A 27,594-nucleotide genomic window follows, 5' to 3' on the forward strand; every position below is an offset into this window, starting at 1 on the left:
GACCCGCAGCCCGAGCGCGGAGGAGGGGGTCCCCCCGCTTGGTTTAGGGCTTGCCCAGCCCTAAACCTGTGCACGGCGGGGACTGGGCCGCGCCGAGCCGGCCCGCACCGCCCACAGCGGCAGCCCCGCGGTCCCGGGAGCCGGGAGGCGGCCCCAGTCGGGCCCATAAGGCGGGCGGCGGCCGTAGCGGCGTGGCTCGGGCTATGGCGGCAGCGGCGGCTGGAGCAGCAGCGCGGTGTCTGCGGGGCGTCCGACGCCTCCTGCCCGCGGGCGTACGGAGGGAGAGCTGCGAGCTGGCCCGGCTGGCGGGGCCCGTGGTGAGAGCCGGGGCGGGGACAGGGGGGACGGGGATGGGCCCGGAGCGGCGCCAGCTCGGGGGAAAACGGCCGCGGTGCTGCGGCGAGGGGCCGGGGATCGCCGCGGGGTCAGGCACCCGCAGCCCGGCAGCGTGCTCCGGCCAGCCCGGGCCTGAGCTGGAGACCTCGAGGCCCGGCGGGGTGAGCCCTGCCCGGCCTCCGCATCACTTCCCTTCAGCCCCCAGCACGGCTCCGTGGCCCGGTCCCTGCTGCCCGCAGCCGGTGCCCGCTGCTGAAGGGAGTTCAGATGGCACCATTCATTGCTTAACTGTCATCTAAGTGCTGCTGCTTCGCCGCAGGAATTCCTGGTGCTGTCCAGCGCGATCCGCGTGGCAGCGCGGCCACGAATGAGTGGACTTGGGGAAGGGGACCCTATGAAGCCAGGGTGCAGCCCTGGCACTGCCATGTGCCCCTTGGGTGACAGCAGGTCGCTTTGCTTGATTGCCAGCTCCTTGGCCAGCCCTTCAGCAGACTCTGGTTGCAGAGGTACCCAATGGTCCTGAAGTCCACCCTGGACTGCTGTTTGTCTGGAAGGAGATGCGTCCTTTGGCAATCAGGGATGGATGGTGCAGCACTGAGCACATTTTGAGGAGTGCACACCACAGGCCCAGTCTGAATTCATTGCACATGAAGTTGTGTGCTTTGAATCTTCTACTCTACCTTGTAAATAAGTACCAACTGTGAACTTTTCAGAGATGTCCTCCGTGACATCACAGCACTGACTTGCTGCGATCATGCAGCAGAGGAAGTACAGATGGGTTTCTGTTTCTGTGGCTGAACAGACCAGCACTAGCTCAGTTCTCTCAACCATTCCCCCTGTGCCACAGCCTGCTTCTCTGTGTCCACAGATAACCTCAAAACCAAACCTGCAGCTGCCATTAGTTAATGATCATTTCACATCAACCCCTGCACTGTAACAACCAGGGAGATGCAGACCCCTCCTGCGGGGATTACTCACAGCAGCAGGTCAAACATGCCTGGGCCTGACGGGAGGACTGGAGAGGAGACGGTTTTGTTCTGTTCTTCCTCTGATCCCATAGGAGCTGGTTCTCCAGCAGTGCTGGGCTCTCTGCTTGTCAGCTGCTGGGTGGAAAGGAGTGTGAGCAGACTGCGGGCATGGTCCCCAGCCGTGCCTGCCCCTCAGTGGGTATAAATGTCTCTAACTCCTACCATCTGGTTCTAGCTGTGCCATGAAGTCTGTGCCGTGGATGTTTGTGAAGACTCCATCCTCTTGCTCAGGGGAAATGAGGTCTGGAGTGCAATCCCTGCTACAGCACTGTTAGGCCTTGCTGTAGCCCCTGGGGAGGAGCAAGCTGGACTTGGTGTCTCTCCAGGAGGGGAGGACATTGTGGTTTGGGAGGAGAGCTTTCCGCAGTTGTACAGGAGTGTGGAAAAGCATTGGGAGTTTTTATGTTCCCTCTCTATGCATCCCTCATCCTGGAAAAGAGGATTTCTAGTGAAGCTGTTAAGCCCCACGTAAACAAGGTCATCTGGCAGATTGGCTGTGCAGCACCAAAATACCACAGGGCAGGTAGAGGTCTGCTTTGAAAGACAAAGTCACTGACAGTTCTAGAGTTGGCTCCTCTACGCTGGCAGTGCTGGTGAGCAAGGACAGGAGAGCAGAGCCTATGAACAGCAGGAAACCTGACTGTTCATAGTGTGACTCCTGGGGAGGGGTGGTGCTCCTCAAGTGCTAATGGGCCCTCATCTCACCATCTCCTTCTCCTCCCATCCTAGTTTCTTGCCCAGTTGCTGGGGTTCCTGATCAGCGTGGTCAGCTCCATCTTCTGTGGCCACCTGGGGAAAGCAGAGCTGGATGCCGTGACGCTGGCTGTGTCAGTACGTATTACTCTGATTTCAAACATGATTTATGTGTCACTGTAAAAAAGAGGGAAAAACCGAAACCAAAACCTGTAGGAATGTGTATGTGAGTACCCTGTGCAAACATTCCATCCCCTGAACTGTTCTTCCTTTTGCCCTGAGCACAGGCAGGAAATGGGAATGGAGCAGTGGGTGCCTGTGCCAGTGCAAGGGGGCAGGGGGCTGGATCTTGTGACCAGCTCTCTGGCCCCACTAGACCTCAGTGTGCACATGTGGCTAGGAGCAGCACTGTTTGTGGCCCTTTAGATATTCATCCCTTGCTAGAGGATTCTTTTCCACACTAAAAGGGAGAAAAGACTATTTGGGTAACAAGATCGTGTTATTCTGAGAAATAGAAAACTTCCCAAAAGCTCATAGCAGAACTGTGACCTGTCACCCTCCCTTGCATCCCAAGTCCTTTATCTCTCCTCCAGGTTATCAACGTAACAGGCATTTCCGTCGGTTCTGGTTTAGCCTCAGCATGTGACACACTGATGTCCCAGGTCAGTAGCAGCTCCCCCTTTCTTTTCTGCCTGGTGAGGTTTGATTGGTGGTGTCTCACCTCCTGTGCAGTGTGATGTGGGCACAAAGGGTGGGAGGATGGCAGCTTCCAGACAGCATGGGGCTACAGATACACTGGCTGGAGCCTGCTCCCTTCCTGCAGCTTCCCCAAGGAGTCACGCCTGGGTAGCAAAGGGATGGTGCAATCCACCTGAGAGACAGTTACACCCAACCAGCATTAGTGGCATTAGCCACTGCAGGGCATGGGAAATGCATTTAATCAGCCCATTGCTGCTCTGGGTCCTGAGCATTTGCCCAGACCCTTCGATTCCCTATAACATTCACCTTGGTCTTCTCTCCTGACTCAGACGTATGGTGGCAAGAACCCAAAGCAGGTGGGCACCATCCTGCAGCGGGGGATCCTCATCCTGCTGCTGTGCTGCTTCCCTTGCTGGGCGCTCTTCATCAACACTGAGCAGATCCTCCTGCTCCTCCGACAGGACCCTGAGGTCTCCAGGTCAGCAATCAGATAAAGCCCTTCTGGATGAGGCATTTGGCTGTGGGTGGGTTGCCATGTGGTGCTGGAATCAAGGCTCTGTGGAGCTTGAGTGCAAGCTGCTTGTCTTGATTCTTGCTTTGCTCTATTATTAACTGAGGAAACAACTGTCTTTCCAGGTTAACTCAGGTCTACGTGATGATCTTTATTCCAGCGCTTCCTGTAAGTTGCTGCTAAAGCTGTTAGAAGCTCTGCATCCCTCAGTAACATTAGGGAAGGGGAGGGAGGGAGGGTCTTTGCTGTTTGGATCACAGAGCAGCATAGTGAAGGTTTTGCAACGTGCTCCTTGATCTTGGGCTTTAACAGATGTGTGTTGGCCAGCAGCTGCTGGACCAGCAAACGTGCAGTCTTTCATCTTGCTGTGCAGAGTCTTTTACTGCAGGCCACGTCTCTGCACAACACATAACCGGTGATGGACATTGGAACCAAGGGCTCCAGAGTCCACTCTTATCTCTGAGATAAAGCCTGCAGCTTGCTGTTCACACACACTCATAGCTGCTGGGCTCTTGGCTCAGAGCAGTACCCCTGGGAAATAAGGGCCTGTGGGTTAATCCTTTCCTCCAAGGCTTCCAGGCACTTCATGCTGATGAGGAAGCACGGGAGATTTCCCATTTAGAGACTCTTCTCTCTTCCCAGTGGGAACGGGAGGTGCCTTTTGCTGCTCTTGGCCTTGGGTGGCAGAGCAGACCGTAGGAGCAAGGTGTTGGGCAGCATGGGGAGCTGAGGGAAGGACCCATCTGTGAGTGCTAAATGGCAGCTGGCAGTCGAATCAGTGTGGTGGTGCTGATGAAATGAATCTTGACTCTTGCAGGCGGCGTTTCTGTACCAGCTGCAGACAAGATATTTACTAAGTCAGGTATGGTATAACTAGCCAGGCTCTGGAATGTGCATAAAACTTGGCATCTAAATTTATCTGGGGAGAGCTGGGCTGAGAAAAGTGTGATGCACGGTCTGCAGGCAGCCCTGCAGGGCAGGGAGAGCTCATAGGAATCACCCTTGGTTTGCTCCATTTCCCCATTGCTACCTCCTAACTCTTCATTTTGATTGCACCAGTTCTTGAGCCCTGCAGCTCCCTTCTGCATGCCTAACACAATCCAGCTTTACCTGAAACAGGAGCTACCCTCATGGCTTTCTCCTTGGGCACTGCTGTAGGTCTCCCCTGTGTTTGCTGGATGGGGCTTGGGCAGTGTTGGGGCAGTAAACTCCAAAGTTCCTTCTTGGCTTCCAGGCCATCATTTTGCCTCAGGTGCTGACAGGGATTGCAGCCAACATCCCCAATGTGGCCATGAACGCCTTCTTCCTGTATGCACTGAAGCTGGGCTTGGTGTAAGTGTGAACAGAGGTGGTGACAGCCTCTCACTGGGTGCAGGGGTTTGCTAGGGGCTGGGGTGTCCTGGGTGCCTGGTTCCAGCACCCTCTGACCTGCCCGTCTCTCTCCCCAGGGGCTCTGCCTGGGCTAACACTGTTTCTCAGTACACCCAGGCCATTCTCCTCTTCCTTTACGTGCGGTGGAAGAAGATCCATGTGGAGACCTGGGGAGGTACTGTTCATAGCTTAATCCTTCAAAATACCGGTATCTGGCCCTGAGGATTTGGCACTGTCACCAGCAACTGACAAAGGGATTACCTCCCCTCAAGGCAGGAAGATGCTGCAGCCATGTCCTCAAGGCCTTTACTGTAGCTCCAAGTACATTCTTGTTGATCATCCTGTCTCAGGAACAGAACATGGGACAGCAGCAAAGGGCGAACATGCAGTCATTTTGCTTCACCTCCTCATTGCAGGTTGGTCCAAGGACTGCCTCCTGGACTGGGGTTCATTTACCTGGCTGGCGGTGCCCAGCATGCTCATGATGTGTATTGAATGGTGGACCTTTGAGATTGGAAGCTTCTTGGCAGGTGAGTCCAAATCCTCTTTTTTCCTCTACCTCAACAGATCATCTTCCAGCCATGGAAGTGCTCTGGTGGCTGCCTCTTGAGTGTGTCCTGCCAGCAGCCTCCTCGCATGCAGGGCTGGTTCTGCAGGATGCTGCATCTGTTAAATGGGAACCCTGTAGTCACTGCCTTCTTGTCAGCAAAGGAGGAGTTGAATTCTGACTCAGTGAAGGAAATGCTGAATCTTTTCCAGGTCTGCTCAGTGTGGTGGAGCTGGGCGCACAGTCTGTCATCTATGAGCTCTCCTCTGCAGCGTACATGGTAAGGGCTGGGTGTGTAAAAGATCAGCCTGGAAGGAAGCCCCCAAACTGTGGTCTTTAAGATCAAGGTTGGGAGGGAAGTGGGAGTTGGTACCAGGCAGGTGATGACTTCCAGGCCTGCAGAACAATTGTACATCCCCAGGTGTGCTGCAGATGGAAAATCCCTTTGATGCAGCAATGCCCATTTGCCCCAAATTCCATACTGGGGAAGAGAAAAATTGCTGCAGGTTCTATTGCCACTCACCTCTTGCTTGTCTCCTGCTTCTCAGGTGCCTCTGGGGTTCAGTGTGGCTGCGAGCGTCAGAGTGGGCAATGCCTTGGGATCAGGGGATGCGGTGCAAGCCAAGACCTCCTGCATCACTGCCCTGCTGTGCACAGGTCAGCCCAGGTCCTGCAGAGTGGAATATAGTGCAGTTATTAGCAGATGGTTCAGTTCTCTCTCACGGGGCTGGGGATTCCCCATAGTAACCCAGACCTACTTGTCTGGACTCTGTTTAGGGAAGGTGAGACCCTGGCTTCTCTTTTTATGTTAGGAACTTGGTACAAAGGCTTTGATAGTTGAAAATGCAATTTAGCTTTGTGTCCTCCACCTCCAGAAAGTAGAGGGAGTATCTGGGGAGAAAATGAGGAAAACAGACTTCTCCTCTGCTGTGGTGTCACTTGGAGGTCAGCCAGGCCCAGTCCTCATCACGTGAAGCCCTGAGGTCTGGGTCAGGAGCAGGACCTGCTGCCCCTGAGGCAAGCAATTTGACTATTTCTTTTTCTTCCAGAAGTTTTTGCTGTGGTGGTTGCAACGTTACTGGGAACCCTGAAGGATGTGGTGGGATATATCTTCACCAATGACAAGTAGGTTAACAGCTTTCTTTTGGGTATTATTACCTTCTTGAAGGGTGTGATTTACATCAAGGAGCTGCTCAGAAGCTGCTGACAGATAGAACTCATAAACCCCCATCTGGCAAACATGTTCCTCCCCACTGGGCAGCACAGATGTTTCTGGCACTGGGACACTGCCATGGTGGTACCTAAGCTGCACCCATCCACTCAAGTCTCATGGGCTGGGATCAGGCTTTTGCAGCTGGCTGAGGGAGATGTGTCAGAACCAGAGTCCCTTGGGACCAGGCTGTGCTGTTTTCCCTGACCAGTATGTACATCTTCCCAACAGGGAGATCGTTATCTTGGTGTCCAAAGTGATGATCATCTTTGCTCCATTCCACTTGTTTGATGCAGCAGCAGTGAGTATTCCAGCATGTGGAACGATTCCTCTCTGTAGGTTGGGTACAATGGAAAGTACAAAGCTGCCTCTAGTTCACTCTTGATCTGCTAAAATGAGACAGAGAAGCAAGCTGATAACTGTCAAAGCAGCTGTTTGCATTACCTATAGCACCTCAGTATCCCCTGTGCTTGTGGTTGGCCTTTGGCATTGCTGCAAACAACCCAGTTCTTTCTCCCTCTTTTCCCCTGGCAACGCTTTAGCTTTTTACTATCTTGTCAGAGCAGCACGAGTGAGAAGCTGGATCTTGAGAGATACCAGGTACTCCCAACCTAAGGGCAGTGCTCATAGAACTTGTTAGATAGTAATTTCATCCTGTTTCCTCCTGTTATGTCCCTGGGTGGGGGGGCCCAGGCAGCATGGAAAGCACTGTGGTGTCTGCTGGCATGCCTCAGTGTCTGCAGACAGCTCCACATCCTGCGCCTGGAACAAGAGGAGCCCTGCACCATGTGCCCTGTGATGTGGCTTTGGTCCCTCTTGGCTTTGCAGAACAGTGCTGTGGGTTCCCCTATTCAGAGGGCTGTGCCATACCCCTGTGATGGTACCTTCCATAGCACATGCTGTCCAGTGCATTGATTCCTCTGCCTGCTTTCCTTAGGCGACGTGTGGCGGCGTGCTGCGGGGCACGGGGAAGCAGAAGCTGGGTGCTATTGCCAACGCCGTCGGCTATTACACCATGGGCCTGCCCATCGGCATCTCCCTGATGTTTGCAGCTAAGATGGGGGTGTTAGGTATGTGTGTCCTCCCTCCATTTGGCACTGGATGAGCTGCCAGCACTGCTTCTGCTGGGCCAAATCCTGTGCCTTGAGCTCTGTCCTTGTGCTTGGATCTTTCTTTGGATCAGTGGGGCTGGACTGCACACTGAAGTGTTTACCTGAGACAGCCTCTGAGTAGCCTCCATTAAATCAGGGCTGAGATAGCCCAGTAAATCCAGGCTTGCTGCCAGTATAGGAGCACCCTGTTTCCTCTTGTTGCCCCTTAGGGCAGCTCTCCCATCCAGACAGGGTTACACATTGGGCAATTATCTGATGCCACTGAAGTCCTTGGGCATTTTGGCAGTGGCTGTCAAAAGCAGGCTTTCCTCAGGCCTTTCCTGAAGTAACTTTCCATTGCTGCAGGTCTGTGGGTGGGAATGATCATCTGCATCTCCTTGCAAGCCCTTTCCTTCTCCACTTTTGTCATGCGCATGGATTGGAAGAAAGCTGCAGAAGAGGTGAGACCTGTGCTTCTCTCTAGTAACTCTTGAAAGGTGTTAGGGGAGTTCCTGTCCCAGTACAATGCCTGAGCCCTTTGGGAGGAGGCAGAAGTGAAATGGGATCTGTCCCTCTCCTGTAGTGGAGGAGCAATTTGGTGCTGATCATGCTTGCTTTGGGGGAGTGGAAGGAAGAGGTTTGCTTGGCTGGGCAGGAGATCCTTGCTCTGGCAGGAGATTCTCACACTGAGAAGTGCAAAGATCTTTGTGTGCTTTCAGGCTCAAGTTCGAGCTGGACTGAAAAAACAACTGGAAGATGTGAACTCCAGTGGCACAGCTGCTAACAAAACATCTGTGGGTATGTAACCGGGCCTGACTACAGGGAGGGAGCCCGAATTCTCCACCCAGCCCTTCCTTTCCTTCATAGGCATGGCAGTGTGTCTGTCCTGCAAGCCTAGATGCCTGGTCCTGGTCCCAGGCCAGTGGCACTTCCCCTATACTTTGTAATGGGGTAAAAGACACCCTGTTACCACCCTGGCTGCTCCAGGGAAGAGCCTGGACTGCCAGCCACATTGCTGTGGCATGTCGCAGTGTTTCTGAGCCGTGGGAAAGGGGACTGTCCCTAGTGCTTGTGCAGCATCAGACTGGGATGTCCTCACTTTGCAGCTCAGCTTCCCTACAACACTCACCTTTCTGTTACACAGACCACATCTCCATTGACACGGATGCTGTGGACACTGTGGTCCTGCCTGAGAGCATCATCATCGAAGAGGAGAGCCAACCTGACCACCAGCTCACCACGCAGGAGGAGCCTGCTGCTGTCCCTGCTCCTCCCGAGGTGGTATGGAGGACTCTGATCATCCGCCGCGTGCTGGCTGCTGCCACTGCTGTCGCTGTCCTGCTGGTGGGCATCCTGGTCCGGCTGCTGACCAGCAATGGATAGAACCAGGGACACTGGGGAGTTGTGCACAGAGCAGGAGGACATGTGGTGATATCTCAGGAGAATGGTGCAGGGAGAGGAATTCCTTGTAAAGAGTCACTTTGCTCAGTTTCCGGTTAACTCACAATGTTTTATCCCACGTGCAAAGTTCTTAAAGGGGGTGAGGTTGCAGCACCTGGGAAGAAAGTGCTTGAGAGCTGGTTCCTCTCCTGCACTGCACTGCGTTGGGATGTCACTTGTGATAGGCAGGAACGTATGCTGGGGCTGGCTGGGGAAGGAGACAGGGACCTTGTGCTGCTATCCTGTTTTCTGCTCCCTGGGGCCATTTGTCCGTATCACTTGCTAGTGGCAGAGGCTCTTGCTGCCTGTAGCAGGTTTCCTCATGCACCAGTTTGTGCCAGTATCTCGGCATGGCAAAGCCCACTTGTTGCAGCAGCACAGGGGAAGACCCATGCTGTTGGAACATGGTTCACTGCTCTGACTGCTGCTGGGGCGTTGGGTGCTGGCTGCTGGCCCTGCTCTCCCCGCTGTGTGGCAGGCACAGGGCCTAAAGCAACTCCTCTTTGCACTTTTGTAAGGTGGGCTTTTGATACAATAAAGTTTTCTGAGTAAACGTTGGGCTGTTAACGTGGCGTGAGCCTGACCCCGGTCATTGGCATGACTGAGCTGTTAGAGGAGCGCCTGGTCTGTGCAGCTTGCACAATGGGTTTGCGCAGGACAAAGCCTCAGCCTCCTGGCCCTGCAGTTTGAGGCTGGCTCTGGGTACAAAAGCAGGGTTTGTGCACCTTGAATGCTCCTGTGAGCTGCATGAGAACCATCAAGGAACTGCTGTATGTCTTAATGCAATCACTGCAGCACTGTCTACGCATCCCTGCCCTTACCAATGAGCCCCTTGGGATGTGTCCCAGTGTCTTACCTGCAGTTGTGTGGCATGTGCTCAGCCATTGGAGGTAAATCCCATATGTAGCTGGTGCACAGCACCTTCCTGCCACCCCACAATGCTCCTGGCACATGCTGCTGGGTGCCTGGAATGAAAAGATATAATAAATAATACAAAGACATAATAAAGACTGGCATAAAGGAGCTTGAAACAGGCATCAGCTCTGAATTGCCCACATTGGTGGAGGATGTGGCAGGCTCTGCCCTGCTCAGAATCCCAGTAGTTTTGGGATGGGAGCCTGGAGAGAGGAGGAAGCTGCCTCGCTCCACCACAGCACACTGGAGCCCAGCTCAGCAGGGTCTGCCCCGCAGCAGCAGCTCCCCTCCGCCTCCCCTGTCCTGGGACAAGGCAGGACACTATATTTGGCTGGGGAATGGTGCCAGGGACACTCGATGCTGCTGTGAGAGGCCGAGAGCCGGAGCCAACAGGGCGGCTTGTCTTGGCCACCGCCGTGCTGCGGTGAGAGGCGCTGAGCGCACAGCGGCACCGCCACTGCCGGCACCAGCTCACGGGAAAGCAGACACGGACCCATGGATCCTCCAGCGCACCAGCCAGAGGAGCCACAGCAAAGCAGGAGAGAGGTAGGAGGGCTCCTGGGTGCAATTTGGGATGGCTCAGCCCCTGTGCGGGCTCAGGGCAGGCAGCAAATGCCTTGTCCCGTGTCCAGGCTCCTCTGCGTGGCCCGCAGCAGTGCACGGCACCTTTAGCAGCTCCATGCCCTGCCCTGACCCACCACCGGCACTTCCCATGGGCACCCCGCTGCCAGCAGCATGCGGTCAACCCAGCTGGCCCCGGCTGAAGTTCACCACTGTGGTTACACATTGCTCACAGTGTCTGGGTGGTTTTAACGGAGCACAGAGGAAGAAGAGGGTTGTTCCACTCCCCTGGCAGAGCGGCAGCATGAAGCAGGTGAATCTTCCTGAGGAGAATGGCTTCAGTGAGACCATGGCCACCGGGCAGCGTGATCCCACACCGGGCAGCGGCGGGAAGAAACGACACCGGTTTCGGCGCCTGCTTCCGGATAACTTCTGGGAGGACACAAAGAAGCTGCTGGTGCTGGCGGGACCGCTGGTAAGGACCTTGGGAGGAGAAGGCTCCCCCCCAGCACAGCCACCCCTGCTCACCTCCATCTCTGATCTTCGCCTCTCCTCTTCCCCGCGCTCAGATCCTGATCCAGCTGCTGATCTTCCTCATACACCTCATCAGCTCCGTATTCTGTGGCCACCTGGGCAAGGTCGAGCTGGCCTCTGTCACGCTGGCCATTGCTGTAAGCATCTGCCCCAGCACCGGGCACCAGCTCCCACCCGCTGACACTGGGACGGGCTACGGGAACAGAGGCAGACAAGGACAGAGGAGATTTCAGACTCCTACTTTTCCTTTTAGCCCCTCTTCCTACCTCAAAGTCTCAAATGCTCACATTGGCTCTTTGTTTTTTAACTCCTGTTTCCAGGTTATAAATGTTACTGCCATCTCTGTAGGTTATGGTTTGTCTTCGGCATGTGACACCCTGATATCACAGGTGGGTAAGAGATGCTGGCACTTGTGCTGGAGACATGGGGTTTTCCTGCATCGGCTGATGCTGCCCAGGCACTGCACAGAGTCCCAGTTGTACCTGCGGGATGGGGAAGTCTGTTCCCAAGTGGCAATCCCATAACAGGGAGCTCCGTGCTTACCTTGACACACCAAATACTTCTTGGGCAGTCTACGGTGGTCAGGGTCCAACAGCGGCCCCTGTCCACCCCGCACCGGTGTGCTCTCAGTGCAGCAGAGCTCACTGCCACCCTCTCTCCTTGCAGACCTATGGCAGCAAGAACTTGCTGCGCGTGGGGGTGATCCTGCAGCGTGCCACCCTCATCCTGCTGCTCTGCTGCTTCCCCTGCTGTGCCATCCTCATCAACATCGAACAGCTCCTGCTCCTCATCCGCCAGGATCCCGACGTCTCCAGGTCCGGTGGTCCTGTGCCCTCAGCATCACTGCCTCATCGCTCCCCAGCACAGTGGGGCTGCGGGAGGGTGGCTACGGTCATTGCCCCTCGCTAACCAAGCCTCTGGTGTCCCCTAGGTTAACCCAGCGCTATGTGATGGCATTTGTCCCTGCTCTCCCGGTGAGTCCCTGTGGGCATCTCGGATGCTGGTCACACATAGGGACTGGGCAGCCTGCTTCTATTTTCCACTGCACCACACAGCCCCTACTCAGTGCTGGCCTCATCTCATCCAACAACCTCCTTTTCAGGCGGTGTTTCTGTATAACCTGGAGACGAGATACCTGCAGAACCAGGTAGGTCCCACAGCCCTCAGACACAGCACTCAGGGCTCCCTTCAACCATGCACCCAGGGTTGTCATACTTGCCATTCCCAATGGTGGGGTAGTATTTGTCCCCACCACTGCCCAGGTTCCCCTGAGCAGCTCTGACCCTGGGGATCACCCCATCCCACAGCCAGTCATACCTACCTGCCTGATGGACCTCCCTTCCCACTTCCCCGTGTCAGGGATTTACCTCCAGCACACTTGTTTCCCAAGCAGGCAATGTCATCGGAAGCTTAGTTTTTGGCTGGGAAAGCTGCCGAGCGTGGGGCTGGTGGAGACCTTTGCTCCTCTCTCCTGAAGCTTTTGTGAAGGCACCATAGCCCCCATCTCTTTGCAGATGATCATGTGGCCGCTGGTGCTGAGCGGGGTCATTGGCAACATTGTCAACGTGATTGCAAACTGCATCTTCCTCTACGTGTTCCACTTGGGCATCACGTGAGTAGCGTCTGCATCCCAAAGAGGGGACAACGCGGCCCCTGGCAATGCCTATGGGACTTCTCAGGGACATCAGCACCAGCATCCGGCGCTCTTGGGAGAGGTTCTGCTCTGGCACCCCGAGGCTGGGGAGGCATGAGCAGGATGACAACAAAACCCTTCTCATTTTCTCTGCAGGGGCTCCGCCTGGGCCAATACCATGGCTCAATATTCACAAGCCATTTTCTTGTTCCTGTATATTATAGGCAGGAAACTCCATGTGAAGACCTGGGGAGGTAAGAGCAGCTCCCTCAGTTCCTGCTTTACGCAGGGTTCATGAATGTTCTATCAATCACTTCTATCCAGTGAATTCTGTTAGTGCTGGCAGTGAAATATTAACCTCAGCCCCGTGCACCCCAGTAACACGGTGCCGCTCCGGTGGCAGCACATCACGTGTGAGCGTTGGCAGAGCCACGCTGGGCAGGGAGCATTCATTCTGGGGAAGTGAAACTTTCTGCTGAGGCTTTATAGGGTTCAGACTGGATGAGCACAAGGTTGTCCTTGGACACTGCTCGAGGAGGAATGAGCTGAGAGTTGCAGCACTCCATGGCCCACAGGATGGCGTCAGCAGAGCACGTATGTGCATGCTGTACTGCTGGAGGTCCTATGGAGCTCAGGAGCATTGCCCTGGTGGCTTTGCAAACAGGAAGGGCACCTACAGCTGCCTCGGGTGCTCTCGAGGATGCATCCTGTGGCCATTCTGATCATCCATCCAGGGATGTTTCTCCTGTCTGCAGGCTGGTCCAGCGAGTGCCTGCTGGAGTGGGACAGCTTCACCTCCCTGGCCATCCCCAGCATGCTCATGATGTGCATCGAGTGGTGGACCTACGAAATCGGGAGCTTCTTGATAGGTGAGAGGAGAGAGGGAGCTGTGGGGAGGTGGACAGGCTGTGACAGAGCAGTGTCTGCAGCAGAGCTGCAGCTCTTCCCTGGGCACCCACATCCAGCGCTGCCCCTCTCCTCTCCCCCAGGCCTGCTGAGTGTCATAGAGCTCTCTGCCCAGTCCGTCATCTACGAGGTGTCCGTTGTTGCTTTCATGGTAAGGGCTGGGGGTTGTTATTCCAGACCACGCTCCATAGGGACCATCCTGGGCAGAACACCCAGCAAAAACCAGCTCCAGCAAATCTCAGTCTTCTCCCTCTGCATTTAAGCCTCTCCCTGTCCCGCTTATCTGTCTTATGGAGATGTTTTAAGCCCTGATCTCTGTTCCCCTCTCTGCCGGGCGGTCATTCCGCTGTCACTGTGATGCCCTCATTACCTGGATGCACACGTGAGCCTCAGCCCTGTGGTTTCAGATCCCCCTGGGGCTCGCCACAGCCGCCAGTGTGCAGGTGGGGAACGCGCTGGGTGCCGGCGACATCGACACGGCCAAGAGATCCTCCTCCACCAGCCTGATCTGCACAGGTCAGGCCATCAGCGGGCTCGGAAGCCTTTGCAGGGCTCCTTCCAGGCACAGCAGGAGCATTTGCTGTCCTCTGTGTCCTCTTCTCCCCCTCCTCTCTCCCTTTGGCTGCCCCTGAGCTCAGCGCTTTGCTCTGTTTTTCAGGGGTGCTTTGCATAGCTGTGGGGGCCATTTTAGCCGCCACGAAGGATGTGCTGGGATACATCTTCACCCAGGACAAGTAAGTGCCTCTGACTCCTATCCTTAGTGTGTGGAGGTCAATTCCCCAAACCCATCGTTGTCTCTTCCCTGTCCCCAGGGAGATTGTTGACTTGGTGGCCTGGGTCATGCCTGTCTACGTTGTCTTCCACTTGTTTGAAGCCATGTGTGTAAGTCCCTGCTATTTTCAGTAGGGAACCTCGGTGCTGGGCAGCAGCATCACAGGTTGGTTGGTCGAGGGTCCCCCAGGCTGTGGGTAGCACCAGCACAAGCACCAGGACCCTGCATTGCTCCTGGGGTCGGTCACCCCTTAGAAAACACTGAGGGCATGAAAAGATGATGATCACAGGAAAAAGCAGGGACGTCGAAGTCATGGGGCAGAGGCAGGGAGCTGGTTCACCAGCCCCCAGGCAGCGGCAGAGCCCCACATTGGGCCAAGGCGGCTCTCCCAGCCCTGGCCCCAGCCGCTGTCCCTGTCCCTGTCAGGGTGCCTGCAGCGGGGTGCTCAGAGGCATAGGCAAGCAGAAATTCGGTGCCATCCTCAACGCCGTGGGCTACTATGGTGTGGGGCTGCCCCTGGGAGCCGTGCTGCTCTTCGTGGCCAGGATCGGCATCATAGGTACCAACCCCCAGGCATGCAGCTCTGCATGGCCCCAGATCCCATCAGCAGCTCCCCCCAGCTCCACTGATGGATCACCACGACCCTCTTCTGCCTTGCTGGGGACTGGGCACAATGGGGTGGACTGGGATGGCCCCTGCAACTACTGAGAGCTTTTAATTGTACTGGGAAAAAGCAGCCACTGCCAGGTCTGCCGGGCAGCCCCACAGCAGCGCCCATGGGCACCCCATCCCTGTGTCCCTGCTGACCTCAGTGACATCCATGCTTGACTCGCTGTCCCGAGATGAACCCTCGCTGGGTTGCTCCGCCTGCGGCACCCGGCTGACGCCGGCGTGCCCTCACAGGCCTGTGGCTCAGCATGCTCGTCTGCGTCTCCATCCTCTGTACCTGCTTCATCGCCTACATCTCCCGCATGGACTGGAGGAAGGCCGCAGAGGAGGTAACCTGTGCACCCACAGCATCGTGCCCTGCCGGAGGAAAGGTCCTTAGTGGCATGGCTGGGATTGCAGTGGGATGAGACAGCACCATGGGTTTGATCCTGTGGGATAGAGCTGCCCAAGGCTGTCATCCAGTGTCTCCAGCAAAACCCAGTGGCCTGTGATCACTGTATTCAGCTCTCTCCCACACTCAACAGCCTCCTTCTCTGTGCACCTTGTGTCCACCTTCAGTTGGGGATGTGAAGTACACAGCAGATAGGGTCACCCAAGCTACCTCAACCCTGCAGCCCCAAGCATCACCTTGTGCCCCAGCCAGCAGCTCTCATTCCGGGCATCTTTCAGCTACACAGTGCCATTTCCAGCCAGATTAACCCCGTGAGAGGTGACATGCTGGCTTTGCTGGGTGGGGATTTCTGCACCACTGGCTAAACCCAGAGTGTTCCCTCCACCAGGCTCAGCACCGTGCAGGAGTGATCCAGCCACCGATGGAGGAGCCGAACCCAGGCCCTGAGCCCTCCTGCAAGGAAATTCCCTTCGGTGCGGGGCTGGCCCCAGTGTCCCACACTTATCCCCCTGCCACAGCGGTGCAGGGGTGTGTAGGTATGGCCAGGAGCTGGACACTGGGTGCAGTGGTGGGTTTGGGTCCAGGAAGGGTCCCCAAGGATTCACATAAGGCAGGGATGAGCCCTTCATTACTGCACAAACAGTAATTACAAGGCTGGGCTTGGGAGGGTGACAGAGTTGGGTGGGGGCACAACCTGGAGCTGATTACAATGTGGGCAGGTCTTACCTTGTGGACTGAAGCTCCATCAAGGGCTGGAGATCTCCATGCTCTGTGCTGCTCGTAACGAGCTTTAGGACCTCAGACAAAACCCTCTCAAGAAACCCCTCAATGCCCCGTTCTCCTTGCAGCGGGAGTGGATGCAGAGAACGGTGTCATACTCATGGGCATCACCAGGGTGGAGGGACCAACGTACCAGCTGGAGCCCCAGCAATCCAACCCTGCCACATCCCCTCCGCCCACCGTCGCCATCACCAAGGCTCTGATCATCCGGCGCGGGCTGGCAGTGGCCGCAGCCATCGCAGTGCTTGCACTCGGCATTGTCATAAAGCTGACAACCAGCAAACCCTGACTCGCACCAGGGACTCTGGGGACTTTGCTTTGGAGAGGTGAAAGCCTCTCCTGAGCGATGGACTTACAAAGCTCAGACTGGCCAGCAAGAGAATCCAGCTCATGCCTGTCCCATGGGAGCCAAAGGGGCCCTGTCAGCATTCGGCAGCATCTGCTCAGCCATCGCTCAAGGAACAGGCCCTGCGGCTGCTCCAGCACCCAAAGCACTGCTCCCGGCTGCCCGATGCATACTGAGTGTGCGGGTAACCCGCTCCAGCTCCAGCCATCACCTGCCAAGCAGAGCTGAGCACAGCCCAGCTCCCACTGCTGCTCTGTGACATGCCAAATAAAGACCAAACCCAGATGCATCGGGCTGGCTCCTTTGGGTGCAGGCTGAGGGCAGGACTTGGGCTGGAGAAGGGAAGCATCCGATGCTGGGGGCTGCAGCCCCTGGGGGAGCCTGGGGGATGTGGGTCTTGTCCTGCTATAGATGGCCTTCACTATAGACCAACAGTTTTATTCAGCAAGGCCCAAGATGAGCTTTCAGTTACAAGTTTGGAGGTAAAAGGCTACCAGCAAACCTGTCTAGGGGATACCCTTAACCCTACCAGCCACCCTCTGCTCACAGGGATGCTCCTGAGGAGCCAGAACATGGACAGGATCATGGGCTCAGTGGGCAGCTGGCTGGAGGCAGAGCTTGGAGCTGGCCTGCATCCATCTACCCTGTCACTGCAAGGCTCTTTTGTGGCTTCACAGAAACACGACAGGAACACCTTCCACCAGAGCAGGTTGCTCTAAGCCCTGTCCAACCTGGCCTTGAACACTGCCAGGGATGGGGCAGCCACAGCTTCTCTGGGCACCCTGTGCCAGCGCCTCAGCACCCTCACAGGGAAGAACTTGTGCCTTAGATCTAACCTGAACTTCCCCTATTTCAGTTTGAACCCATCACCCCTTGTCCTGTCACTACAGTCCCTGATGAAGAGGCCCACCCTGGCATCCCTGTAGGCCCCCCTCAGTCACTGGAAGCTGCTCTGAGGTCTCCAACGCAGCTTCTCTTCCCCAGGCTGAACAGCCCCAATGTTCTCAGCCTCTCTTTGTACAGGAGGTGCTCCAGCACCCTAAAAATATTGCAGGAAATCCATCCTGCTTCCCAGGAGCAGTCTTTCAGTTTTCAGTCACGACAAGTTCTGCCTTCAGCCCCTGCCTAACCAAACCAGACACTCAGGCTCCATTGCAACCATTAACATCTGCCCTTCCCTCCCCACATCCACAGCTGCATGACACAGCCTGATCCTGGCTGAGAAAGCAGGTGACTCATGAAAAAATGAAGGAAGAAAGAAAGTTCCCTTTAGAGAAGCTTCCCTCTCCACCAGGAGTCATCTTCAGTGAGTCCAAGCAGGAATGAGCCCTTCTGCTGCCACAGCTCAGAGCCAGCTCTCCTCCCACTGGAAGGCAGCTGGCTTGGGCCCAGGGCCCTCACTGGATACAAGATGCCCTTTACCCAGAGATATCTTCGTGCTGTGAACACACAACCCCTGGATTGCTGCATCCAGCCAGGGCAGTGCCTCAGTCTCCTGTGCAGGGCTGTAAGAGCTTTGCCCATGTTGTGATGCGAGGCCAGGGGAGTGCTTCCCACAGGCCACAGAACCCATTGGGAGCAGATGAGGGCAGAACCCATCAGGAGCAGACACAGGCAGAACCCACTGGGAACAGACGAGGACAGAACCTGTCGGGAGCAGATGAAGACAGAACCTGTTGGGAGCAGACGAGGACAGAACCTGTTGGGAGCAGACGAGGACAGAACCTGTTGGGAGCAGACGAGGACAGCCCATGCCTTGATCTGAACAAACCCAGGCGGGCAGTGCCTGCAGGAGGAGGGAATCCAGATGGACTGGACTGGTCCTTCCCCACAGGCAGGGGAGTCATTGCATCGGGTACCTGTGCTTCTGCAGAGGCACATCACATGTGTGATGTCCAGACAAGCCGTGGCCAGAGCTGGGAGCAGCTGAGCACAAGCACGATTCCCCAGGAGACCACAGGGACTTTCCACGCTTTGTTTATTGTTTAAAGTGTTTATTTAGTACTTGCAAAATAGATCATTAAAAAGGCTTAGCGCATGGACTTCCATTAGGCATGACGAAATCCAACCTATTGCACTGTAATTTTCTACTCTATATATTGCATTTAATGATAAGCTTTAAATTTACCTTATTTAAACCTGGCACTTTGCAATTCCCACTTCTCTAAACTTCTCTAAGGCCTCAAAGTTCTTTTGCAGGAGCATAAGATACTCTTTATCAGTGGAATACAGGCAGCGCAAGTATCATCTTTGTAATACCTGCTGTGGAGGATTCTGGTTTGCAGAGATCATGAATATTTCACTTCACTTGAACACTGAGGGGAAACTCAGGTTTATTCATAACCATTGGTCAAATGCATCAGCTAGCACAGCCTGTCCCGGACTCATTACCAAGCTGGTGGTTGTTCAGAACATAACAGAAGACAGACAATCCCAAAAACCCACAGGGAAAATACCATCAACTCCCTCACAGCTGAAACTCAAGCTCCTGTTTGTCACTGAGGCAACGTAAGCAGTTTGGTGCAAGACATGTTGTGCATATCCCTGGAAGGGGCATTCTGCATGGCGGGGGTGGAAGTGGGGAATGGTATTTCTTGCTCTGTAGTCCTCCTTTTGAGAGCCTGTATCCACTGGTCTGTCTGCTGCAGCATGGCTTTTTAGTGAACAGGAGTCCAAGCCTTCTCTTGGTTAGTGCCTTGCTAAGGCTACTCTGTGTGCTCCACAGCTCACTGAAATAACCCAGCAGAAAAGAAAAGGACTTCTCAGATTAAGGAAACAGACACAAAGTGAGCACTCAGAGTATGACTTGGACATGGCGCCTTCTCCTCTCCTCAGTAGTAAACCATCTGTGAAAGCAAAACACAAGACCAATGTCCTGTGAAGGATTGGCTCGAACAAAGCCAATTCCCTTTCCAGAACAGCCTGAAGCAGAGACCCTTCACTCAGGGTGACATCCACAGGGTCCAGCTCGCCTGTCTCCTGCCCCTCAGCATGCACGGACTGGTGCTGTACGAGCTCTGAGCACTGTCAGGGGGAAGCATCACTCTCTGGCTCCACAGAGAACATCCTCCAAACCCCACGTTCACTATTCTAACAGAGCTCTGCCCGAACTCAAACCAGGTCTACACACAGGAGAAGAAAAAGGCTCCTACCTCACTGTGACAGCCACAGCAGTGCTCTGAAACCTGCTCCTCTTTATCACACACTGAGCCAGCCCAGCCTCTGAACAGCCAGCACAATCAAGAGGGCTTTTCTCTTCAGCACAGACTGGTGATTCTGAGAAAACCCAAATGATTCGGAGATGCCGTGAGTTTCCCCCCTTCACTGAGAAGCCATTCACCTAGACAGGGCCTGCCTCCCTAGCTGGTGCTTCAAGGTCCAAGGCAGTTGTTGGCTCTTCCACCTCCTCCTCAACTCAAATATGCAGGCAGGTTATTTCCCCTGGCTTGCTGGGCTCCTGCATGTCTCCTTGCAGCAGTAACACGCAAAACAGACGGAAGGGCAGACTCCTGATCCACCCTGCCACCTCCTGTTCCGCAGTAGCTGCTCCCTTAAGCTTAGTAAACCCTCAGGATGGACAGCTGAGCCTTGCAAGGAGCAGTCAAGCACACATACTGCCTGGTCTGCCAGCCATAAAGAACAAACAGGGAACAGACTTGGTTTTAGTTCTTACTGCTCCACCTCAGGTGGCACCCTGAGTCCCCCAGCCAGCACCAGCAGGCTTCTGCCCCCTGCAGAAAGGCAAGGACATCCCACTCTTCTGCACTACCCAGCTGGAAACAGGGCAGGAAATGGCTGAGCTAACCTCAGATGGGGGCTGCAACCAGGCGAGGAACAAGAGCATGGTGTGAAGCTCAGCTTTAGGACACAGGCTGCCTGTCCCAGGGCACCATGGCAAAAAATGGCAGCAGTCTGGGCTAGGCTGTGGAGCAGCTCACAGTGCTGCTGAAGGAAGCCCTGGAACTGAAACCACTCCTAACCTGTCCAAACCAAACCAACTCCTGCCTCTACAGAGAGCTTCTCTCACCTATCACCTACCAAAGCAGAGCTACAAACAGTCAGGCAGCCTAGGAGAGCTCTCTGAGGACATTTCTATTCTAGATACCACTTGCAAGAGTGAGAAGCAGATTTTGATTATTTCAGGTGGGTCAGATATTGAAAGTCTCAGGACAGGAAAAAACCAGGTCAGGCTCTAAGAAAGGGCTGCAGTTGCAAAGACTGAACGTCCAGAAGATTAGACGAATTGCACATGCACTCAAGTAGATGGCAAGGACACAAAGCTCACCTTTAGCACCAGTGCTGCCACAATCCCCAGCAGGACCAAGACGACCAGTCCTATTCGGCCTCTGTTAAACTGCTTCAAGAGGAAGAACTTGGCCCAGTTCACCTTCTTGTAGCTGCCCGGTGGGTACCGGAGTTTGTTTGTACTCTCCATCTTCAGGTCCTTGATCAAGCAGGAGCGGTGGTGGGAGAAGGTCTCAAAGCTGTGCTTGCCGTGGTAGGCTCCCATCCCGCTGTTACCTGAGGGACACAACCCAGGCAGTCACACCATAGGCTTGACCAGTCAGACATTTGGCCATGTGAGGCCATCGGCTGAGAAAGAAGTAGCCCAGGCAGATTTAAGCTGCTTGCCAGCTGCACTGCGTGTTACCTGTCCTACATCTGCCTTGCTGCAGTAGAAAAGCACAGCTTCTCCCCTATGCTCCTGCACAGAGGACAACTCATCCTTCCTCTCTGCAGCATTTCTCAGTCTCCAAGATGTCCATCTGTACTACACCCCTCTTCTTTCTTGTTTTAACTACACACTTTCCAGTACTTTGTTGTGGTCCTGTGTGCCCTGTTTGCTGGGCATCCAGCTCTTCCCTGGATTTAGCTCCCTTGCAAAGCGCCTTGCTAAGGCTCTGAGATCTGACTGGTGCTGTGGGAGAAAGGTGTCCTGAAGGGACAGGGTACACCTCTGTATTTCAACATCAGGGCAGCATGTGTTCTTCACAGCAGAACACTGCTGAGTCACTGTCAGCTTGTGAGCACTGTAACACTCAAACTTCCTCCTGCAAAGCTCCTGTGGGCTGTTCTGTAACCTCTTCCAAACGTTCCCAAGTTGAAGGCCTACCTTTTCTTCAGTAACTTACCAACTCCACCGAAGGGTAAGGTTGACAGTAGGTAATGCATGATGACATCGTTTCCAGTAACACCCCCACTGGAGGTTTCCGAGATGACTCTTTTGATTAACTGGCAAAAGCAAATAAGAAACAACCAAAACATTGCAAAGGCTCAGGAGAGACAAGACCATGTAACTGAGCAGGACTCGGGAGGGGGTTACACGCCAACAGGCCATGGTGCTTTCTCGTCTCATCAGTAGTTTTCTTGGCTGACAACTCAAACAAGCCCCCCCATGCAATGTTAACTCAAGTGAGAAAGCTCAAGAGCAGGGCTAGGAAAGATGGAAACCTGGGAGCTTGCCTCCTGAGCAATGTATTAAGAGTCCATGGCACCAAAGAGGAAATCCAGCTTTTTATCCTTCTATTTCACAAAGCCATGCAAACGCAAAGCACTTCAGCAAGAGACTGGGAGCCTCCAGCAGCTCTGGGGACACTGTGGTCTCCCATAAGCCAAACACTGCAATTCATGTGCCAACACAGGCCCTGCACAGAGCTGTGCCTGCAGCTGGCGATGCCCAGGATCAAACTGTGCAGAGACACCTTTGCAGGGGAGCACTGCCCAGACCCACCTTCTTGCTGTTGGAGAAGACATACAGGGCAAGGGGCTTCTCCCGATGGTTGATGAACTCAATGGCTTCATCTACATTATTCACAGTCACAATGGGAAGGACCGGTCCAAAGATTTCCTCCTCCATCACCTTTGACTCCGGAGAAACATCAGTCAGGATAGTTGGTGCTGGAGTAAACAGGACAGCAGAAGACAGCGTGAGCAGGATAGCAAACATGGTCCACCACAGGACCTCATCCTGCGCAATGCCTCTTTTCAACATACCCCAGGCAAGCCACAGACACATGCAGCCCCCAAAAAGCACCCACTGCCAGAGCAGAAGGACCCACCCTCCACCTTCCCACCCCAACAGCTGCCAGAAGCACCTATGAAGCAGGAGGCCTCATCAACCTCTCCCCCATGAGCAATCTTCTGCCCTTCCATCAGGCCCAGGATCCTCCTGAAGTGGCGCCTGTTGATGACCCTTTCATAATCTGGAGATGACTTCACATCTTCCCCATAGAATTCCTGCCAAAAGGCACAGCAGAACCAAAGTTCTCCACAGACCCTTACAACAGCCACAGCTCCAGGGCTGCAGCTCAGGAACTCAGACCTGGGCTGTAACGGGGATAACTCCCACAGCATGAGGAACTCCACACTCACCTGCAGAGCTGCCTTGATGTTCTCCACCACGCTGCTCTGGATGGATGGGTTGCAGAGGATGTAGTCTGGGGCGATGCAGGTTTGCCCACAGTTCATGTACTTCCCCCATGTTATCCGCCTATGGGGGAAAGGGAGATGGTTTCTCCATGGTCAATCTCTTGTAGACCCCACAGCCCATCTGATCACGCCCCAGTGACAGCCAGTCAGTGACAGTATGAGGACAACAGCCCAGAGATGTCCACCTGCCCCATGGGGTCCTTGCCCCACTTCTGAGACCCTGCCAAGGGCTTCAACAGCCTGACCTGCAGGCAACAGCCAGGTCACAGTCTGTGTCGATGTAGCAGGGGCTCTTCCCACCCAGCTCCAGGGTGACAGGTGTCAGGTACTTGGCAGCTGCTGCCATCACAATTTTGCCCACTGTGGAGTTGCCAGTGTAGAGGATGTGATCGAATCTCTGGGTCAGCAGCGCTGTTGTCTCGGACACTCCCCCAGTGACCACAGGGTACAGCTCCTGTGGGGCGACCAAGAGCCTTATGTAAAGCACGTATATCAAGGCAGCAGGTCTACGTAGGCAGACTCATTTGTAAGCTACATTAGGAGCTGGAGAAAAGACAGTAGTAACAGAGACTAATTCTTCTTCCTCCCCTGAGGTGAAATTCACTTGCCTGTTTGTGCACATGAGCCACAAGAAATGGAGGTTGAGGCCACGGCTGAGTCAGGCTCTAAGAGCTGCTCCCACACATTAAACCTTGGGCATGTATGACTGCCAGGCTCTCCTGAGATGACTCCTTCCTCAGCTCTAGCTCCCTGCCTAGAGAAAACACTAATTCCCTGACAACTTCACAGTGGGGCCGTGCTGTCAGAGCAACAGCGTGTCCCAGTGACACAACGCAATGGATGTCAGAACTGCCAGACACTGAGTGTGGGTCAGGACAGGAAAACTCAGGACTTCTGCCACTGAGCAAAAAGCACCCGATTTTCAGGAAGAGCCAGGCACAGATGGCATCAAAGACAATCTTGTGCTTATCTAGGGGCGTCCCCAGCCCAGCGTCCAAATGAGCAATCATTGCAGTGTGAAGTAAACAAACAGCTCTTCCCATGGCTGTGAATATCAAGGAGGCTGTTGTGTTGCAGCAGCATTATTCAACGTTAGGTTATGTAAAGGCAGGTAGAACACATCGACATGCATTTGTACACTAACAGTCATTGGCCCCTTCCTTTATCTCCTGCTAATGTAACTGATATGACTCTAACCTGCAGGAACCCTTTGAAGGCATAACAGGCATTTCCTCAAGACAAGCACATCCAGCACAGGGCCACACTCACCTGGTCAAGGTACTGGGGGAGAAGATCAGCCAGCAACTGAGACGTGTTCTCACTTATCTCTGATGGCTTCACCACCACAGCATTACCTACACAACAAATGCAGCACGGATGCTGAGCCCTCATAGTGCAGCACCCACCCATGGCCCCACGAAGGACAGGGGCTGTGGCGGGTCCCCACCTGCTGCGATGGCCCCGATTAAAGGCTGGATGACCAGAGCAAAGGGGTAGTTCCAGGCCCCGATGATCAGGACCACCCCCAGCGGCTCGGGGAAGATGTAGGCTTCATCCCGCATCGTCAGCAGGTTCTTCTTCACAGGCTGAGGGGCTGCCCAGGACTTCAGCTTGTCCATGACCAGGGCCAGCTCCCCCAGCAGGCCCAGGATCTCATGGCAGTACGCATTGGGCTCGCTCTGCAATGACAGGGAGCCTGGGGAGGCGATGGAAAAGGCACCCACCCCAGCAGCCCAGGGAAGCAAGGCAAAATCTGCTGCTTCAAAAGTGTCTGATGTAGGTAGTGCGGCCCCAAAGGATCCCTGACAGAGGAGAGTCAGGGTGCATGGGGCTCAGGGTGTGGCAAAAGCCAGGACCTGCCTTTGCAATCCTGCCTTACACTAGGCTCCTTAGAAATGGTGGCAGCAAGGCTTGGCAGGACATGGCGAGAGCCAGAACCATGGGAGACATGAGCCAAAGCCATCTGGCACGGCAAAGGCAGCCCTTGGCCTTCCTGCTTTCCCTTCCAGGCTGACCACTGCCTGTGCATGGCTGATAGGAGACCCCCCCCCGACCCAGACCTTGTGCAGATCTGCCCTGATGGCTGCCAAGATGTCCTTCTCTTTCTCCTGCACCATCTGCTTCAGGGCCTTCAGCTGCTGCATCCGGAACTCCAGCGCACGGCTCCGGCCAGAGTTGAAGGCAGCTCTCGCCCGCCCAACGACCTGCTGCATCCTCTCCATGGCTGCTCAGCGCTGCGAGGAGAGAGCAACAACACCCAGCTCACTTCGGAGCTGCCTCCTGCAAATCCGAATGGATTTTCCCCTCCAGCACTGGTCATGGAATCACAGAATCATTAGGGTTGGAAGGGGCCTCTGGAGATCATCCCTTGACAACGCAGGGCCACCTACAGCAGGTTACACAGGAACGTGTCCAGAGAGGGAGCCTCCATAACCCCCCTGGGCAGCCTGTGCCAGTGCTCCGCCACCTTCCGTGTAAAGGAGTTCTTCCTCATGTTGAAGCAAAACTTCTTGTTTTCTCCCTCATCTGCCCACTGCAACCCCACCTCCCAGCTCCAGGGCTGGTGTCTGCCCTCATTCAGCCCCAGTTCCGCCGCATCCTCCCCAAACCCTCAACGCTGCGCTGCACGTTGTGATTCTGAGCAGCACCAACAGCGAGTAAGCGGCAGCGGCGCCGGGCGGAGCCGAGGGCCGGCAGCCTTCCCCACACCCCGGCACCGAGCGCAGAAACCCCCGAGCCGGCCCCTCCCAGGAGGGGCCCCAGCACCAACCGGGCTGAGGCGAACCCGCGCGCCTCCGGCCTACCCCAGACGAGCCCGCTGCCGCCACCGCCCCCCGTCTCACCCACGTCTGCTTCTGGCTGCGCCGCGCCCTCCACCCCTCCCGGCAGCGCAATGGGAGAGCCAGCGAAGGGCATCGCATCCCCCCCCGGCGGGCGCAAAATGGAAGCGGCCGCGGCGCTGCAGCAGCAGCGCTGCTCCTGTCCCCGAACCCCGCCGGTACCGGCTTCTCCTTCTGCCCCCTCTCCCCTCCACGGTACGGCCCGGACCCCCGGCTCTGCTCCGCCGATAGGGCCACGGCTGCGTTTTGTGGCCGCAGGAGAAACGAGCGTCCCCGCGGCGGCGGCTGGAAAGAGCTTCGCTACCGGGCAAGTTGGTTGCAGCCGTGTCGGTGCCTACGGGGGAAGCGGCAGGAACCAGAGCAGCGTCCATTAGCGGCAGGCAGGAGCTTAGCGAGCACAAGAGAGGAGGTTGTTTGGCAAGAGCGCAAGTTAAAGGGGAAAAGAGCGTGAGCTGGGCAGGACTCCCGGTACCTCGGTGATCCCGCCGGTACCCCGATAATCCCGCCGCTCAGGGCTTCTCCTTCCCTCCCGGTGCATCCGCTGCAGTGACCGCTTTGTAGGAGCTCCGCCGGGCTGGGGGCGGGACTGGGCATAACCCGCGGTTGTGAAATGCTGACAGACCTGGGGTGAAGGAGCGCGTTGTGCTCTATCGGGGAGACAAAGTCCACCATGAGGGTGTGATACAAGGAAAGCAAGTGCCTGGAAAACATAGGGTTAAAATACTTTCAGCTTAATTTAGGTCTAAGATAGAGAACAATGTCTGTGTTGTAAGTCTGTGGTGTGATAACAGAATTCAGCAGCCCTACTACTGGGTGAATGATTTCTTACCGTCCTTCTACTTACCAGTTAGTTTGGAGACACTGCCTCCCGAACATCTGCTAGCTTCGGATACTCCTTGTCTGCCCGTCCTGTGTTGCTTGCAGTAAATTTTGTATGAAGGCCATACTGTTCTAAAACTCTGTCAGCTATCAGAAAGTGATAGATATGGCTGGTGCTTTGTGCTTTTGCTAGCTTTGTGATTACTGAGGCATCCAACTGTGCCAAAGGTGAAAAGTACATCGTGAGGAAGACTGCTTACTTCATCTTGAAGACCCCTGCCCATGACCACTGCAGGGCAGTGCACAAGCCCCAAAAGGATACTTACGATAATGAGTTCCTAGATTTAATTGTAATGGCCCTCGCTGCTCTTTTGGGAACCTAATGAATACGCATTTTGAATGTAATAAACATCTGCTCGCTTAACCCCTCAGTGTGCAAGTTAGGAGGAGCGATCCCCCTTGCACCTGGTGCTGTAATAAACATACCTGCTTTATAACTCTCCTTGAGTTGTAGAGTCTGATTCCATGCATCAGATGGGTGGCACAGGGATGCTTTACCCTGCAGAGCAAGTGTGGCACCCAGCACCTCAGCTTTTGTGCAGCATTTCTGAGCCCGAGTGCTGGTGAAGGGATCCCGGCATCCTGCCAGCAACGGGTGGGAAAGAGAGACCAGGACCAAGGAAAACCAAACAGCACATGAAAATGCAGGTGGTGGCCTGTAGGAGGGAAAGCAATCGACAGGAATAGCCTGGCCAGGATGGTTGAATTGGCCTTGATACAGCACTCGCATGGGAAACAAGCCAAGAAAACTCAGGGAAAGCAGGAGACAAGGCTGGGCTCATTCCAGTTAAAACCAGCCATGTTACAGCTTGCTCTGAGAAATCACAGAATCATCAGGGTTGGAAGGGACGTCTGGAGATCACCCAGTCCAACCCGTGCCAAGGCAGAGCCACCCAGAGCAGATTACACAAGAGTGGCTCCAGGTGGGTTTTGAATGTCTCCAACCAGGGAGATCCCACAGCCCCCGTGGGCAGCCTGTTCCAGTGCTCTGCCACCCACAATGGAAAGCAGAT

The 27,594-nt window shown here is 55.1% G+C and overlaps 3 protein-coding genes across 3 annotated transcripts; 2 read left to right on the plus strand and 1 right to left on the minus strand.

Annotated features, from left to right (window-relative positions):
* Window positions 1-203: 203 nt before the first annotated feature.
* On the plus strand, window positions 204-8,869 carry LOC308227470 (multidrug and toxin extrusion protein 2-like; the record flags this gene model as incomplete). Its single annotated transcript, XM_080630086.1, has 17 exons — window positions 204-317; window positions 2,094-2,195; window positions 2,651-2,719; window positions 3,086-3,234; window positions 3,393-3,435; window positions 4,085-4,129; window positions 4,502-4,599; window positions 4,716-4,813; window positions 5,055-5,168; window positions 5,398-5,465; window positions 5,734-5,842; window positions 6,235-6,310; window positions 6,627-6,696; window positions 7,333-7,465; window positions 7,853-7,947; window positions 8,206-8,284; window positions 8,631-8,869. The coding sequence occupies 17 exons, from the start codon at window positions 204-206 to the stop codon at window positions 8,867-8,869; spliced, it is 1,701 nt and encodes a 566-aa protein (XP_080486212.1).
* Window positions 8,870-10,706: 1,837 nt separating this feature from the next.
* LOC308227348 (multidrug and toxin extrusion protein 1-like) lies at window positions 10,707-16,376 on the plus strand (the record flags this gene model as incomplete). Its single annotated transcript, XM_080629892.1, has 17 exons — window positions 10,707-10,877; window positions 10,972-11,073; window positions 11,257-11,325; window positions 11,603-11,751; window positions 11,868-11,910; window positions 12,039-12,083; window positions 12,451-12,548; window positions 12,726-12,823; window positions 13,325-13,438; window positions 13,559-13,626; window positions 13,883-13,991; window positions 14,134-14,209; window positions 14,288-14,357; window positions 14,674-14,806; window positions 15,151-15,245; window positions 15,696-15,843; window positions 16,156-16,376. 17 exons carry the CDS (start codon window positions 10,707-10,709, stop codon window positions 16,374-16,376), a joined length of 1,809 nt encoding a protein of 602 aa, XP_080486018.1.
* A 2,244-nt stretch (window positions 16,377-18,620) lies between these two features.
* Window positions 18,621-26,223, minus strand: ALDH3A2 (aldehyde dehydrogenase 3 family member A2). Its single transcript, XM_080630154.1, has 11 exons — window positions 26,175-26,223; window positions 24,923-25,096; window positions 24,310-24,541; window positions 24,132-24,217; window positions 23,108-23,316; window positions 22,806-22,923; window positions 22,529-22,670; window positions 22,165-22,331; window positions 21,566-21,665; window positions 20,719-20,954; window positions 18,621-19,279 (listed from the first exon to the last, which is right to left on the minus strand). Exons 2-11 carry the CDS (start codon window positions 25,082-25,084, stop codon window positions 19,265-19,267), a joined length of 1,467 nt encoding a protein of 488 aa, XP_080486280.1. The 5' UTR covers window positions 25,085-25,096; window positions 26,175-26,223; the 3' UTR covers window positions 18,621-19,264.
* Window positions 26,224-27,594: the final 1,371 nt, after the last annotated feature.

This window comes from Psittacula echo (assembly GCF_963264785.1).
Source record: "Psittacula echo genome assembly, chromosome: 15".
Taxonomy (NCBI): Eukaryota; Metazoa; Chordata; class Aves; order Psittaciformes; family Psittacidae; genus Psittacula; species Psittacula echo.